The sequence below is a fragment of the Euleptes europaea genome, chromosome 4, assembly GCF_029931775.1.
Source record: "Euleptes europaea isolate rEulEur1 chromosome 4, rEulEur1.hap1, whole genome shotgun sequence".
NCBI classification, from domain to species: Eukaryota; Metazoa; Chordata; class Lepidosauria; order Squamata; family Sphaerodactylidae; genus Euleptes; species Euleptes europaea.
The window spans coordinates 95,762,244-95,780,286 of record NC_079315.1 but is presented as its reverse complement, the minus strand read 5'-3'; the positions used below and the strand labels follow the sequence as shown (position 1 = coordinate 95,780,286).

Below are 18,043 nucleotides of genomic sequence, written 5' to 3'. Positions count from 1 at the left end.
ATGATTTCAAATTTCTCTTCCCAGGTCTTTTCACCCCAAAATCCTGTTTCCGTTTCACTGTCCCCTGTACCATTTTCTATTTCTACACATTGAATTGTTTCTGTAAAACAAATCAAGTTTGCAATGTTATTTGTGCATCAATAAGTCTGCATTTTGGGAGGGAAGGTATAGCCCGATCTTGTCATATCATGGAAGCTAAGCAGGGCCGGTGCTTGAGAGATCACCAAGGAAGGCTCTGCAGAGGAAGTGTTTCAAGAACAGGGATCTATTTCTTTTTTTTAAAAAATGAGATGAAAACAATATGTATAATCTCAGCCAGAGGTTTTACATATTATTTTAATCTCGTTTTAAAAAATAACTAGACCCCTGTTCTTGAAGAGTAAAATCCTAATGAGGCCATGCTCCCAACTGATGTCTTTCCTGGACTTATTGTCATGAATAGTGCCCTTTTGCAACAGGAAGTTTCAATTGTATTACCTTAATTGCAAATTTCTAATTTCCTTTTTTTTGCCGACCTGGATGGCCCAGGCTAGCCTGATCTCGTCAGATCTCAGAAGCTAAGAAGGGTCGACCCTGCTTAATATTTGGATGGGAGACTACCAAGGAATACCAAGGTACTATGCAGAGGAAGGCAATGGCAAACCCCGTTAGTCTCTTGCCTTGAAAGCCCTACTGGGTTGCCGTAATTCGGCTGCGACTTGACAGCACTTTACACACACACACAATTTCATTTTTTAAATTCTAGTACATAACTGTAACAGCAGTTGTGGAAGGGAATTTCTCAGCCTTTCTTCTCCTACTACAGATAGCCAGTGCAGTGTAGTGGTTAAGTATGGTGGACTCTAATCTGGAGAGACAGGTTTGATTCCCTGCTCCTCTGCATAAGCGGCAGACTCTAATCTGGTGAACCGGGTTGGTTTCCCCACTCCTACGCATGAAGCCAGCTGGGTGACCTTGGGCTAGTCACAGCTCTCTTTGAACTCTCTCAGCCCCACCCACCTCACAAGATGTCTGTTGTGGGGGGAGGAAGGGAAGGAGATTGTAAAACTGTTTGATTCTCCTTAAAAGGTAGAGAAAATCGGCATATAAAGACCAACACCTCCTCTTCTTCTACAGCCTCCCGCACATCGTGAATTCCCAGGAACAGCAGGGATGGCAAAATAGGATCTATATAGGGAGAAGGTAATCAACAAATATCACTTCTTTTCTGGGGACTAAAATTTGTTCCATCTGCAAAAAAACAGAACTAGGATCTGAAATTATTTCAAAGGCACTAAACCAACTGGGAGGAGGGGAAAATTAGGAACCATGTATACCAAAATCCATGGCAGAGACTGAATAACCCTTTATTCCATGTAGTAAGTAATGTCTACATAAAACACCTTGTTGCAGCTTTCTAGAACTGTTCGTCGTGGACCTGATGATTCCAACAGTGAATCAGTTTGGGATTAAACCCGCAACAGCTTGATACCATGAAAGAAGCTTGGAAGTACAAACCACTGGAAATGGCTGAACAAATTGCTTTTAGAAACTGTCAGGTGACCAACTGGTTTCCTATTAAACATTTACACAAAAATCACTGCGCAATAAGAAACAAAAGGACTACTTGTCTGCCCTGTCCCCCTCTCCATTGGAAATTAGTTGCACTGAGTTCAATAGGACTTATTTCCGACCTAAGGTGTACACCCTAAGTGCAATATAGAGCAACTGCTGTTAACACCACATTCATGCTTTTAATTCACAGGCCAATTACAAACACATCAAAGGACATTCAACTGAATGGCCTTCCTTGCTGCAGAAGTGTTATTCATTGCTCACATGCTGATTAAAATAAAAAAAACCATTCTGAAACGAAGGCCTTAAAACCACAAACGATTTATTGCTTGAAATGTTCTACAAGAGAAGACCTTGCTACATTCAGAACATACACATACAGTACAATCCCTTATGTACAGTAATCACATTACATGAAACTGTTGTGCCTTGTTTCTTACATCAAGATTCTTACATCCTAAATTCAGTTCCGGGATGGGGGTGGGGTTGACAACCTCCAGGTATTAGCTGGTGATCTCCTGCTATTGCAACTGATCTCCATCCGATAGAGATCAGTCCACCTGGAGAAAATGGACGCTTTGGCAATTGGACTCTATGGCATTGAAGTCCTTCCTCTCCCCAAACCCCACCCTCTTCAGGCTCTGCCCAAAAAATCTCACGCCGTGTGCGAAGAGGCACCTGGCAACCCTAGGTGGGGGACAGAACTATGACCTATGGTCTAAAAACACCTACAGTGTAGATGTGTTTAGTGGCAAGTCTGGAACTGTATAGGGGGCCAAATCCATTCCTCTTTTCAACACTGACCTTGAAATTTGCCATTATTCTAGTTAGTTGGGCCTCTTCCTGCTTTTCAACCAGTCCCGACTACAGGTAGGTCAAATGGATGGAATGTGTGAATAAGTTAGTCTGAGGTCCTAATTGCTTTTGCCTGGAACCGAGTCTCACTAAAACAGATGAATACTTCTGAAGTAGAATACTTATTCTACTTCAGAATAAACCTGTTTAGGATAGAGGAGGCTGACCATCTATAGGTAAGGGCTTCAACCTTTATACTATGCAAATGCTAGCCTTAAAATCTGGAATGGTAACAGGTCATACTTAACAGAAGGCAGCTTTGTTCTGACATGCTGCAACGGGAAAGGCCATTTGCCACTTGACAAAGCCGTTATGCCAATGAGACTGTTTAGCAGTAGGGAGACCAACTGCCTACAGAACATTTGCAATGGAAAAAATCTTTTGTTTGGTGGGGCATGCTCCAAAGTGTGTGTGTGTGTGTGTGTGTGTGTAGGAGAGAACTTACCAGTGTCTCTCTTTTAATCAGTAATGTCAACTAATTACTACATTTACAAACACCTAACTCCATAGCAATGGGAGTGGGGTAGGAGAGATGCACATTGAATAAGCACCAGCACAGTCTAGTTTGATTGTTAGGTTCTCTGCAGCCGAGGCATAAACTGTAAGGAAGACAGGCAATAGATTAAGGACAGACAAAAGGAAATATTTCTTTACTCAACGTGTGATTAAATTGTGGAATTCACTGCCAGTGGAAGTACTGATGGCCATGAGCATAAAAAGGTAAAGGTAGACCCCTGTGCAAGCACCGGGTCATTACTGACCCATGGGGTGACGTCACTTCCTGATGTTTACTAGGCAGACTTTGTTTACGGGGTGGTTTGCAAGTGCCTTCCCCAGTCATCTACACTTTACCCCCAGCAAGCTGGGTACTTATTTTACCAACCTTGGAAGGATGGAAGGCTGAGTCAACCTTGAGTCGGCTACCTGAAACTGACTTCCCTCGGGATTGAACTCAGGTCATGAGCAGAGCTTTTGACTGCAGTATTGCAGCCTACCACTCTGTGCTATGGGTCTCTGGCCATGAGCACAGAGGGCTTTAAAAGTGGATTAGGCAGATTCATGGAGGAAATGCCCATCAATGGTTACTAACTAGGGTGAGTTAGGGGAACCTCCATATTCAGAGGCACAGGACTTCTGAAACTCAGTGCTAGGAGGCAATATCAGGGAGTGCTTTTGGCCTCTACACTGTTTGTTGGCAGCTGTGTGAAACAGGATGCTGCACTAGAGGGACCACTGGTCTGATCCACCAGGTCTTGAGAGACAGTGTGGTGTAGTGGTTAAGAGCGGTGGACTCTAATCTGGAGAACAGGGTTTGATTCCCCACTCCTCCATATGAGCGGTGGACTCTAAGCTGGTGAACCTGGTTGGTTTCCCCACTCCTCCACCTGAAGCCTGCTAGGTGACCTTGAGCCAGTCACAGTTCTCTCGGAATTCTCTGCCCCACCGGTCTCACAAGGTGTTTGCTGTAAGGAAGGGAAGATGACTGTAAGCCATTTTGTGACTCCTCAAAGATAGAGAAAACCAGGGTACAAAACCCAACTCTACTTTTTCAGGGCTCTTCATCTGTTCCCAAGATCAGCCATAGTGACTTCAACATAATCATTTCAAGAGTGCAAGCCATTTCCTCATTCACTCAAAACTGGTATTGGTACAAGTCTTACAATATGAGAAGCAATGCACATCTTCTCAAGAGACAAAAAAAAACTTTACAAAAGCATTGTAGGAAATAGTACAGACTTTTGACAAAACAGTCCATATATACATATAACACAAACCATGAGCTGCCTGCATTAAGGAACTAGTAAGTAAGGGCAGCAAAAATATTGCTGCTCATCATGCCACTTCCTGCCAACCAACATGGAACGGGGAGGGGGGGTTTCAACATACCACCTCAACTTTCACAGTAGCCCACATGCCATAATACTTTTCCACAGTTGACACAGCGACACCTGAACAGATCTCATGTTGCATGTCTCAAGGCTTGTGCTTGAACTCCATTTCTAAAAACTGAGCGTTCCATCTTAGCCATGCAACCAAGAACACGGGCCTTTTTGCCCATTACTGAAATCAGTAGTAAAGATTTGGCCACCCACTCTACAGCGAGCCATGCAGAACACAATCCAGTGTTTCAGGTTCATTCAAGTACATATAATATTTTACAGTATTTTTCAACAATGCCTAGTAGTTTCCCTTTTAAGACTAACAGTTTTTCAAATCCTAACATTACAACCAACACAGTAATCGCTGATAGGTAACTTTTACTTCTTTTCTAGAAAGACATAAACAGCAACAACAACAAAAATACTGATAATGGCTCAGCACAGCAGTTTCCTGCCCCAGTGTTTTTCCCTTTCAACCAAGTTTTCAGTAGTTAAAAGTATTTCCAGCTGTTCCAGATGCATAAAACCGATCTATTACTGAGATGCAACCCACATCCTACATCCGAAAGCTTCTTGTTCTTTGAAATGGCTGGAAAGGTTTTTTAAACGCCCACATCAGCAACATCGGTTTCCGTTTACTTTTTTCAGGAAACAGAACTGCCTCACTTTCTGGAGTAGGAAATCTCTCCTTGTATACATCAGGGTAGGATTTCTGAAACTACAAAGGAATATAGTGGTATTAGTAAGTGGAGCTTTTTCGTTAAAAGCAGCAAGGCTTTAGCCTTGGATGACAAGAAATGTGTTTATAATTCCAGTTATGTTGCCAAATTACTTCTACAAAGCAGCTTAATTCACAGCAATTATATTTTTGAAGTTCTTAATTTCTGTATCTCCAACAGTACAAAATATTCATATTTGCCATGCCAGGCTATGTTTTTAAAAACACACAAACATGCACACCAACCAGAATGTGATAAACCTACTGCACCATTCCAAGGAATCTTATGTATTTACTCAGGGTCGCTAAGGTGCAATCCATTAAAATGCATCTCAATCTCACCCATTAAAAACCTACGTTGAGCCAAGTTTTAAAAACGTATTTACTAAGTCTTGCAATAGTTTACAACAAAAAGATCTAACATTTGTGACTCTCCACACTTTAAGTTAGGGCTTCATAACATTTTTATAACTGACGGGGGCCCTGCAAGAATCGTTATATAAATGCTGAATAAATATTTCTATAGCCAGAAATCCAGTAAACATTTATCAAGGAACAATACAACAATTGTGGGAGGGTTAACATCGGCCATCAGGAGCTTCTGTACCACAACTGCTACCGCCACTACCAGCACCCTGGTTTATTTCCAAGATGAGAGGGAAAGGTACCATTGAGAAATCTGCTTCAGGACCTCCAGGGTCTCAGGTCGAGGTCCTTCACATACCACCTGAACCTCTGAACCTCTTAACTGGAGACTGGAGGTGCTGGGGATTGAACCTGGGACCTTGTGCATGCCAAGCAGATGCTCCACCACTGAGCCACAGCCCCTCCCCAAGCAAACTTATGCACTTTTTCTGGCACTGTCAACAGGGGAGCTATTTACATATGGAGCAAGTTTATTCTCCCATTCATGGCTTAGAACATACCAAGGCTACAAATGTCTGCAAATCCATTAGTCCTGTCCTAATCTTGGATGAATCTATAGATCAGTGGTTCCCAACCTTTTTCGAGTCGCGACCCCCTTTTACAATTGCCAGGTAACCTGCGACACCCGCCACATTTGCAAGCCATAAAATGACATTTTCAGTAGGATAAAGAAAACACATTAAAAACTTTACCTGGGTGATTATGCTACTAAAAGCTAAAATGATTAAACTGCGGCTATCACAGGAAGACAAGACTCACTGGAAAAGACAATAACGCTAGGAAAAGTTGAAGGCAGCAGGAAAAGAGGAAAACCCAACATGAGATGGATCGACTCAATCAAGGAAGCCACGGCCTTCAGTTTGCAAGACACGAGCAAGGCTGGTCATGATAGGACATTTTGGAGATCCCTAATTCTGAACTCAGAGGCTACTTGATGGCACATTGTGCACATGGACAGGCCCTCTGCTCTTGTGGTCCCCCACCCCACAAGGCGTAAAAATCAGGCTCTTTGGGGAAGGCCAAGGCTGTCAGATGAAGGAAAGAAAGGAAGGAAGGAAGGAAGGAGAGAAAGAGAGAAAGAAAGAGAGAGAAAGAAAGAAAGGAAGATTGGACAGAGGTAGTCTGGAGGCCGATCGCTGCCTGCCCGTGTGCCTAGGGCTGCCCCCCCTTCCCGGCCCTCTCCATTGCCAATCACGCCACTTTCACCGCCTCGGCTGCGGCGCGGGGGCTACTTGCAGATTGCAGCCGGCGAAGGGCGCCTCCTCGCCTTTGGGCAGGACCCCGAGGAGGGGCGGCTGGGGGCCTGGCCCTTCAAGGCCGGAGGAAGGGAGGCAGGGCCGGCCGGCGGCAGGCCGGCGAAGGGAAGCCGCCTCCGCCCGACTCGACTCACCTCCTGCCCGGAAATGGCCTCCCACCCGCCTGGAAATGGCCTTTGGGCCCCCTCTTTTCCAGACAAGCCCTTCCTCGCATTGCCGGGAAGCGGAACTTTGGCCCTCCGGCCGCCACCATCACTCCCCCCCCATATCATTTCATATCTGCCTCGGCGAACTATTTATTGATGGCTCTATACTATAGATAATAACGTGGCGACGACCCCCCAGAAAACACTTCGTGACCCCCAAGGGGGACCCACAGGTATAGATCAATAGCTGCAAATATATGAAAAAGTAGATTTGAAGAAGCAAGAGGACATAGAAAAGAAACCAGAAGCTTATTGTCCAGCTGGGTTACCTTTCTGGCATAGAAGAATGCACTCCAAAGGCAAAAGGGAACCAATACTGACCTATCTACTGTACAGGGCTGTTATAACAATTGCAAGGCGATAATACACAAAGCTCTTTGAACAGTTAAAATGCCATATAAAAGCTAAGTTCCATTCCTTTAGAAATTGTATAGATGAAAGAGAACATTTTAAAAGGAAGTTTGAGGATTTCTTTTACCCGCTTCAATTTTTTCTTCTTCTCCTTGATGGACATTTCTGCATCCTTTGCAATTTCTTCCAGCAAGCTTGCCAGTGGCTCTTGACAGCCGTTTGTTCTTTGGTATTCAAATTCATCAGTGCTGATCTGATGACAAAATGTCGGAGCAGGCACAGCGGCATCAGAATCTGCTCCCGGATATTTTATCTAGGTGGAAAGACAAGCAACTCAGATTTTGCATTCCAGCATTAAAAGTTTTATACGTTTATTTCCCTGTGGGGGGAAATTGGTGGAAGGAAGATTAACCATTTGAGATAGGCAGATGACACCGCATTATGGCCAGAAAACAGTGAAGACTTGAAACGACTATGGGCGAAGATTGAAGCAGAAAGTGCCAAAGTAGGACTACAGATGAACATCAAGAAGACAAAAGTAACGACTACTGAGGACTCACACAGTGTTAAGGTTTATGATGAAGAAACTGTTAATGATTTTCTATTCCTTAGCTCAATCATCTACCAAAAGGGAGACTGCAACCAAGAAAGCAGAAGGAGATTGAGACTGTGAAGGGCAGCCATGAAGGAGTTAGAAAAGATCCTTAAGTGTACAGATGTGTTGGTGGCAGCCAAGAGCAAGATAATTCTTAGTATAGTATTCCCCATTACTATGTATGGGTGTGAAAGTTGAACAGTGAAGAAAACAGACAGGAACAACAACAACAATGGAGGAGAGTGAATACTGTGGACTGCCAAAAGACAAATAAGCGGGTTCTAAATCAAAATCCTGAACTCTCCCTAAAAGCTGAAATGACTGAACTGAGGTTATCATACTTTGGTCACATTATGAGAAGACAAGAGTCATTGGAAAGGACAATAATGCTAGGAAAAAGTGAAGGCCGCAGGAAAGAGATGGATTGGCCCAACATGAGATGGATTGACCCTATAAAGGAAGCCGTGGTCCTGTTTGCAAGATGTGAGCAAGGCTGTTAATGATAGGACGTTTTGGACAAAATTGATTCATAGGGTTGCCTTGAGTTGGAAGTGACTTGATAGCCCTTAACATAACACACAATAAATATTCTGTATTGCAAACAGGAGACAAAGGCCCTTCTTCTTTAGGTACTACCACTATCCTAAGTGAAGCAGTCCCATCAACAGAAATAGGACATTTTTGTGGTACCTTCCAACAGCTGCAGGATTTTTGAGTTGAGTTGCTGGAAGCGGAACTTGTTTTAGATATTGCTTCTTGTTTTGCAATATGTGTGTGTGTGTGTTAAGTGCTGTCAAGTGGCTTCTGACTCATGGCGACCCTATGAATCAATGTCCTCCAAAATGTCCTATCTTTGACAGCCTTGCTCAGGTCTTGCAAATTGAGGGCTGTGGCTTCCTTTATAGAGTCAATCTACCTCTTGTTGGGTCTTTTACCTGCTGGTAAATATGGCATTTTTAAGGTTTATTGTTGTAAACCACCTTGGAGATATTACCAATAGTGGGATGGATATACATTTAGAAACAGTAAATAAGATACTGCAGACTTGGCCAACCTGAGAAATCAGCAGTGGCTGAACATGGACTGACCAAAACAGGACACAGAGTCTTATTCCAAGACACTAAAAGACTGGACAATTCTACCAACTATTTTGTCAGATTGCACAGAGAAGCCATTGAAATTCATAAACATCAGCACAACTTTAACAGAAAAGAAGAGAGTTTAAGAATGAATAAGGCTTGGCTTCCTGTCCTGAAAAGATTACAGTCTACAATAGCCATGCAGATTAGCTTTGGATTCCACATGTGAACAGATCACTTCAGGACACAATGGTTCCACATTAACATACCACACCCTCATTAGCACATTATCTTGATACTTACAGGACAATGATTAGCACATTACCTTTAATACTTTGCAGGACAATGACTCAGCTCAAACCCAACCCCCTTCTGACTATATATTATTCTTCCTACACACTTGACACTGAGAGACACTGTCCTTCAGTGTTACTCCTCTGAAGATGCCTGCCACAGCTGCTGGCGAAACGTCAGGAAAGAAAACACCAAAACCATGGTCACACAGCCCAGATAACCTACAAGAACCGATGAACTCTGACCGTGAAAGCCTTCGACAGTAAATAAGATAAATTACAAGAGAAAGGTACTGCAGTGGAATTTACCCTCATCCTGATTCCCAAGTCCATGAAAAATCTCTTTTCATGTTTTTTTTTAATTCATGAGAATGAGTTGGAGGGAGTGTTTTCGTAACTAAAAACTGTAGCAAGGGATCAACAACTGTTTCCTGCCCTTACAATTTTCAGAAGAATCTTTTGTGAAGTCTGGTTGATCCAAAGAAGCTTTCTCAAAAGGAGAAATGACCGTCGAGAGACTCAGTCTTGAGATAATAACAGTTAAAACGCAGCAACAAAAGGTGTTTGGTAAATTTCAGCAAAAGGTTTGGCAATTAAATATGGGTAACACTAAGCTATTTGACTTTTTATTTCTTGGGCAAGAAAAATGTGTTCAATTGTAATAGTGTGGTAAATGAATGTTCTTGGGAAGAAAATGTGTAGCTCTACCTGGACCCTTCGAAGATGTGCTACGTGTCCCTCTATTGCAGCTTTCAGGGCACAAGGGATATTTAAGATTTCCTGATAGTTGTCCATCAAGAATGACACTAGTTTAGCAGCCAGCAGTTCATCCAAATCCACTTCATCTTTGGAGCAAAGAATAGAATGAGAAAAGGTTTGAACCATCTGAAACAGAAAAAGGGGGGAATTAGCTCCCAAAGTGGTTCCCAGGGACCAAAACACTCTTAGGTCGTTTATGCATGAGTACTTTCACTCATGTTCACCCCCCCCCCCGCGCCCACCCCAGTCTGTCTCGGTTGTTCCTTGGAGTTATGCATGAGTTTTCCCTCCATTAGAGATGACCTCGCTGCCAACCCTCGCAAACCCCAGGACTTCCCGTCCCTCTGTTAACCCGATTCTTCCCTCTCCCCTGAGCTCAGCCTGGGTAAAATATCTGTGCATAAGGCAAAGTACAGGATATGCAAGCTTAGTTTCTCTCACAGCCAATTACAAAGCATGTCCAGAGGCGGGGAATCAAATACTTCCTGCTTACTGGGAGCTCTTTCTGAGCAGAAGAAAGGCTTTTTAAATCCTTTCTCCCCCCCTTCTTTTCAGATTGCTCCGTTTTTTGTTCTTAAAATGCTTTTTTATGCTGCAATTTGGTTTGGGGGGGAGGGAACTTTTCTCTCACTACATCCAATTACGAAGCAGCATTTCAAGGGGCGGGGAATCAAATACTTCTTGATTTGAGCTTGGAGACTACTGGTACATAGACTCCCAAAAGGAAAGTGTGGGTCCAGCGAGCAATGAACCTCAGGTGAAACTCCCAGGCATAAACAACCTTAGTCCCTTTACATAGGATTGTACTGTATGTGTGATAATTCAGAAAAAGAAGAACATTCTCAGCCAGCTGCTTCTTGCCTCTCTCTGATGCCCCATCAGAAGCAATTGGAAGCCCAAGTGAGAAGGCTCTCAAATGTAGCTTGACCCAGGCATGTAACAGAGGACTGTCTGGCTTTTTCCTGAACTTCCTCTGGTCACTATACTCCCTTGTTTGTGTGCTAGTGCTGTTCATATGGGTAGCTTTGTAATGCAGCATACAAGATTATTCATGTATTTATTTATATTTTGTGCTGCCTGAGTTTAACAAAACACACACAACAAACACCAGCAAGCAACTCAATAGCTCAAAATATTTCCCAGAATTTCTTCTTTGTATGGGCTTAATTCTATTTGCAGATTAAATACCTATGTACGTACATACACATGTGCTGCCAAGTCGCAACTGATTTGCTAAAGGAAGAGGGGGAGGAGGCAGAAAAGCTCAGTGAATTTTTTGCTTCTATGCTCACTGTGGAAAATGTGGGGCACAGACCCATGCCACAGCCAATCTTTGCAGGAAGGGACTTTGAAGAGGCGATGAGAGATGAAGTTCTAGCCCTGTTGGGGAAACTAAAAACCGATAAGTCTCCAGGTCCTGACGGCATGCACCAGAGAGTTCGTGGGAAACTCAAATGTGAGATAGTTGATCTACTAACCCGTGTATGCAACCTGTCTCTAAATTCAGGCACTATATAAGAAGACTGGAGAGTAGTAGATGTTACACTGGGAGGGCAGCAAATATTCTGACTGTTTTTGAATGAAGTAAAACCTTCACCAAAGCAATTCCAAATTGTGTTCACAAGGCCTGGCTAGGTCTTTCCATTCCAGACAGGCACATACCAGTGCTCTTGTCCCAACTGTATCACAGAGAGGTGGCAGATCCTTATTTGTACTGATCCTGGCCATCATAGTCATCAGCAGCTGCACTTTACGACGATTTTCTGGCGGCAGAAGTAGACAGCAAACCTGCAGTGCTTCAATGGCCAATGTCTCTTTCTGGAGGAGTCCTGAGTCAAGATATAGTTTCACAATGATATTTCACTGTTAGGCACATCTCTGTATAGAGAGAAGCATTTAGTTTCACCCTCTTTGTGGTTAATAGTTAAATTAGTAACAATTTGAACTCAAAACATGTAATTGAATGGAAACATCTGTTACCAAAGGGGTAACATTATGCATTATGAGGGGTTCTGTCTCACTGCCGAATGCTTTTTTGTTCCTAACTGAGCGCCATGTACTGTTTAAATGTTTAGGTAAGATTGCTCTTTGTTTTAATGATATTGGATGCTGTTGTAATGTATGTGGATTATGTTTATATTTATAATTTTATTGTTGTTACCCGTCCTGAGCCCGGCTTCAGCCAGGGAGAGAGTGATAGAAATTTGAATAATAAATAAACAACCCCTCCACATGTATCAGACACACTAGATGTGGGTCATAAAGAGTCTACCAAGAAGAATCCTTGTGCTGAACTTCAGGCAACTTCACACACATTGGGGTGGATCCAGCTATCCTCCAAGTAGCCTTCTTACAACTTAAAGTTGTAAGTTAGGGGAATCATTCTTAGATGACAACTTAAAGTTCTTAAGTTAGAGGAATCTTTCTTAGATTGGAGGAAGGCTACACATTTGAGCCAAAAGGAAAGGTTTAATTTAATCAGTAAATACATAAATAAACTTTGCTCAATGAGTGATAGGATCCAACCCAGATGTAGCAAACAGTTTAGGAGGAGCAGGAGTGATCTCAAGACATAGTTAAAAAAAAAGTCAGGAGCAAGCTGTGTGGTCACATATTCCACTTCCCGCCCTTTCCTTGGAAGTCTTATTTAACTTATTTACAATACTTATATACTGCCTTTTGGCATAACAGGCCACACATAAATGGCTAATAGTAAAAAAATTAATCGAGGTTTCCAAAGGGACACGATTAAAACATAAAAACAATGAATGCAACAGAATTCAAGCAATACCTGCAGAATAAGCAAACCCAAACCAAAAGAAGAGGCAAAGGAAAAGAACTATCAGCTGTTATCCCATGTTTACCAATAATGTGCACCTGTGTTGCCTACGATATTCAAGCCAACTCAAAACGGTGTAAATCATATTAGGAACATAACAAATATTAATTTAGGTCAGAACTAGCCCACACATAATATTTAATAATTATTAAGACAGGAAGACAGTTTGTGCCTGAGAACAGAGCACTTGAGTGGGCAGCCTACTCCCAGTCTTTTAAATGCAGCTAAAATATCAGCATGATTATATCAGTTCGAGGCCAGAGTCTTGGTATACTAGCAGACTATGCAAGCTTGATATTTACTGCAGGATTATTCCAGCAAAGTAAAAAACAGTGTGTCAAGTCATTCTTAAGCATCAAAGTCTTTTTTGTTGCATCCATAGGACACAGCAGAGGTCTTTTTTGGTTATCAAAAATAAATTTCAGGATGTAGTGTAAGTACATGTGATGTTCCATTCTACAAATATCATTTAGCTTTATAGTCAGGCTGGTTTCTAGCAGGATTTCAGTATAATACTCAATAAACCTAATTCAACTAGCTCAAGGGAAAAAATAATTTCAGCCCTAATGAGCTGTCAGCAGCCCAGTGAATTAGCCATAAAAGCAATTGCTGTATCTAATGCATGCATCTTTTAAAATTATATGTTAGTTTTACACCACATTCTTCATAATAATTGCTTTTTAAGGCGTCCTATAAAAGTTCTAATAGATGGAAAGTGAAAGCTAAACTATAATTAAATTGTACATGAAATAAAATGCAACATTATTAGGTGCCAACATAATAGTGTTAGAAAGGATATATGTTCTGTTATTGCATTAAAAATAGACTGAGGCTTTTCTCTAATAGCCTAGTAGTTAAGAATCATAGAATCATCGAGTTGGAAGGGATCAACAGGGTCATCTAGTCCAACCCCCTGCACAGTGCAGGAAATTCACAACTACCTTCCCCTCTCCGCACACTCCCAGTGACCCCCTGCTCCATGCCCAGATGCCCTCCCTCTCATGATCTGCCTAAGGTAATAGAATCAGCATTGCTGACAGATGGTCATGTAGCCTCTGCTTAAAGCCTCTGCTTAAAAACCTCCAGGGAAGGAGAGCTTACCTCCTCCCGAGGAAGCCTGTTCCACTAAGGAACCGCTCGAACTGTTAGAAAATTCTTCCTAATGTCTAGATGGAAACTATTCTGATTTAATTTCAACCCGTTGGTTCTGGTCCGACCTTCTGGGGCAACAGAAAACAACTCGGCACCATCCTCTATATGACAGCCCTTCAAGTACTTGAAGATGGTACCTGAAGAAAACAAGAGCCTTGCTGGATGAGTTCAAAGGCCCTTCTAATGAACCATCCCATTTCCTACAGCTGCCAGTCAGATACACCTGGAAAGCCAACAGGGAAGGCGATGAGGCAATAGCCGATGCTCATGCCGACCTCACTCAGTAAGTTGTATTTCGAGGTCTATTGCCTCTGAACATGGAGATTCCATTCAAACATCAGAGCTAACAGTCGTTTAGACCTGTCCTCCAAAAATGAGCCTAGTCTACTTTTAAACAACATCAAAAGGGAAACACAGACTGTACAAACAGAAAGGGGAAAAATACTAAAAAGCACCACACTGTATAGCTGTAATGGACAGGACTTGTCAGCCAATGAAGAAAATACTTAAGACAGTATTGGAAAATGAGAAAAAAATATTATTGGGTGGGGTTGGGGGGAGGCTAGCACAGATGGACACCCGTAGCTACCCTCAGTTATAGGTGGAATAGCTCCGTTTTGCAGGCCCTTCATGAGAGAATCTTTTTGAAACTGTATTAAGTACGCGTAAGTTTAATTCTGTCTAGGGATGCCAGGACCCTCTTTGCCACCAGCAGGAGGTTTTTGAGGCAGAACCTGCAGAGGGCGGGGTTTGGGGAGGGACTTCAATGCCATAGAGTCCAATTGCCAAAGCGGGCCATTTTCTCCAGGTGAACTGATCTCTATCGGCTGGAGATCAGTTGTAAAAGCAGGAGATCTCCAGCTAGTATCTGGAGGCTGGGAACCCTAATTTTGTCCCAATGATAATTTTTCTCATTTCGCAACGTGGTCTTAAGGATTTGCTGCGCTGGCTGACGTGTCCTGACCATTGTAGTCTACTTTCAAAGGCATTTAAGCTAGTGGAAATTCCTGTACCTTCAGCAGTAGATTGCACATGTTCATTATGCACCATGTGAAGAACTTCCTGAACCTACTGCCCATCAGCTTCACCGAATGACCTCACGTTCGAGAATTATAGCAGAGGGTGAAAACTTCCCTCTATCTACTTTTGTCACCCCATGACTAACTGTATAGATCTGTACTATGTCTCTCCTAAACTGCCATTTCTTCTAAGCCCAAAATGTCTTCCTTCTCAAGGTAGGTGTTTCAACATTATTTTGGTTGTCCTTTTCTGCATCTTTCCTGGCTTTACAATATCCCTTTTGAGATGGGGTGCCTAGAACTGCACACAGTATTCCAAATAAACCATACCACAGATTTACATAAGGGTATTGCAATACTAGCTACTATTCACTAATACTAGTGAACACTAATACTGGTCACTGAACTGGAGGTGAGCAGAGACTGCAAAGATGAAAGCTTAAAACAAATACAGCACACACACACACACACACCAGTAGATACCAGATACATGAAAAAGGATTTGTCAGAAAAGATTCAGGCAGTTAAAGCTACGGAGTGTGGATCTAGATCTACATCCTTTCTCTTTGCTTCTTTTATCCTTATTATACTTGATGATACAAGGCTGCCTTTTGACTAGGGTTGCCAACCTTCAGGTGGTGTCTGGAGATCTCCTGCTATTAGAACTGATCTCCAGCCAATAGAGGTCAGTTCACCTGGAGAAAACGGCTGCTTTGGCAACTGGACTCTAAGGCACTGAAATCCCTCTCCTCTCCAAACCCCACCCTCCTCAGGCTCCGCCCCAAAAATCTCCAGATATTTCCCTACCCGGAGCTGGCAATCCTACTTCTGACTTCAGTGTGATCTAAAGCCAGACGTTTCTGGTTTTGTTTGCTGAAACGCTTTACACGAGACTGGAAGTTTCTGTCAAGCACACAGGGTCTATTGTCTATTATAATCAAGGTTTACTTTCAGTTAGAGACACAAACAATTGATAAAAAGAGATTATCCTGTTGCTTCTAGGAATTATCCTGTCTACAAGCAGTGAAACTGTCAGTTGAGAAACTGAGACTATTCCTGGAAAGCCACTAAATTTAGAAGTCGCTACTGAGAGGATGAATAAGGACCATTGGAAAAGAGACCGCTCAGCTTGTGAATTGCAATTTAATCTAAAGATACCTTGGTTAAGAGAAAACTTTACATTCCTTTGCTCAGGGGGTGTGCTGACTAATCAAGATGACTTGCTAATCACTGTTCTCAGAGTTTACTGTCTACGTCCTGCAAGTTCACAAATGTAATTTTAATCTGTACCAGAACATTCACCCAAGAATTCCACATCAGGATATTAACTGGCATCAGAAACTTGTATATTTATTAATTTATTAACTTTTAATATTTCTATGCTGCCTGTTCAAAGTCTTGCTCGAGGCGGCTTACAATTAAAAAACACAAGCCATTTGATATAAGGACAGGATGTTCTGATAGATAAATTAGAGCACTGCAGATTAGACTCTGGGATCGTTGGGTGGATAGGGAACTGGTTGGAGAACACACCCAAAGAGTAGTTGTCAATGGCATTTTATCTGATCGCAGGGGGGTGTCCAGTGGGGTGCCACATGGCTTGTCTATGGCCCCGGTACTTTTCAATATTTTTTTAATAAATGATTAAGATGAGGGGGTGGAGGGACTACTCATTAAATTTGCAGATGACACCAAATAAGGAGGAGTAGTGAGCACCTCTGAAGATAAAGACAGAATCCAACGAGATCTGAACACACTGAGCAGATGTGAACAAGATGTTCTACATCTGGATAACAAAAATGAGAAGCACACATACGGGATGGGGGATACACATCTGGGTAACACTGTGTGTGGACAAGATCTAGATGTATGGGTGGACCGTAAGCTGAATATGAGCAGTTAGTGTGATGCAGTGGCAAAAAAGGCTACTGCAGTCTTGGGGTGTAATCATAGAATCATAGAATTGGAAGGGGCCATACAGGACATCTAGTCTAAAGTTTCTTAAACTGTGGGTTGCGACCCCATATGGGGTCACATAGCTGAATGTGGGGGGGGGGGGTCGTGAAAATTTTGGCAACAGTAAAAGGTTTCTTTATGATTTATTATCAGTAAATGTTTGATTTGTATACCTATTTTTGATGTGACCCCTCATTTACATAGAATCCAATGGAGTAAATGAAGACCAGGAGGTTGGGTTGAGCTTCACGGCTTTCTTTATTGACCAAGGAAGAAATGAACCGGGTGATCTCAGACGCAGACATGATGAGCTCTGCTATCTGGTCACACCCAAGGGGGGGCAATGCAAGAGGTTATATAGACAACTGACATTCCATTCGACATCCGATATAGCTTGTCACTGGTACGTCATAGTTTCTACCCCGCCTGTGTGACCATTGCTACATTTGAATATAGCTCTATTGTTCTCTAGCGAGTAGAAACGAAACCTAAAGGAAGAGGGGGGGGGGGGTTGAAGGCTATCAGAGCCTTCCGTTAGCAGACAATGGAATCTGTGTGCCTGCTTGGTGCTAGAGAGAAGGGGGTCACTGGGCAGTGGCCTCTGTGAGTTCTGTTTGTAAGCAGTTTCTACGTGTAGCTTGAGTGTATGTCTGAATGTGGTTACTCAATCACAACATTTTATATACCTATATACCTGGGGTAGCGTAAAAATGTCTCGGGCGAAAAGGGGTCGTGAGTGGAAAAAGTTTAAGAAGCCCTGATCTAGTCCAACCCCCTGCTCAATGCAGGATCACCCTAGCATCCCTGACAAGAGTTTGTCCAGCCTCTTGATTAAAGACTGCCAGTGAAGGGGAGTTCACCACCTCCCTAAGTAGCTGATTCCACTGTCGAATAACTTTTACTGTAATTCCCCCCCCCCTAATATCCAGCCAGTACCTCTCCGCCTGCAATTTAAACCCATTATTGCAAGTCCTATCCTCTGCTGCCAACAGGATCAGCTCCCTACCCTCCGCTAAGTGACAGCCCTTCAAATATTTAAAAAGAGCAATCATATCCCCTCTCAACCTCCTCTTCTCCAGACTAAACATTCCCAACTCCCTCAGCC

At 42.7% G+C, this 18,043-nt stretch overlaps 1 protein-coding gene across 1 annotated transcript in view; it reads right to left on the bottom strand.

Moving 5' to 3' along the window:
* Positions 1-4,828: 4,828 nt before the first annotated feature.
* Positions 4,829-18,043, bottom strand: part of DEPDC1B (DEP domain containing 1B) — a 38,415-nt gene continuing 25,200 nt past the window's right edge. Inside the window, exons 8-12 of the mRNA XM_056848484.1 lie at positions 11,635-11,801; positions 9,922-10,098; positions 8,777-8,779; positions 7,374-7,559; positions 4,829-5,007 (exon numbers count right to left, since the gene is read on the bottom strand). Of these exons, the coding sequence (XP_056704462.1) occupies positions 4,846-5,007; positions 7,374-7,559; positions 8,777-8,779; positions 9,922-10,098; positions 11,635-11,801 (695 nt within the window). The 3' untranslated portion in view covers positions 4,829-4,845. The remainder of the gene's footprint in view (positions 5,008-7,373; positions 7,560-8,776; positions 8,780-9,921; positions 10,099-11,634; positions 11,802-18,043) is intronic.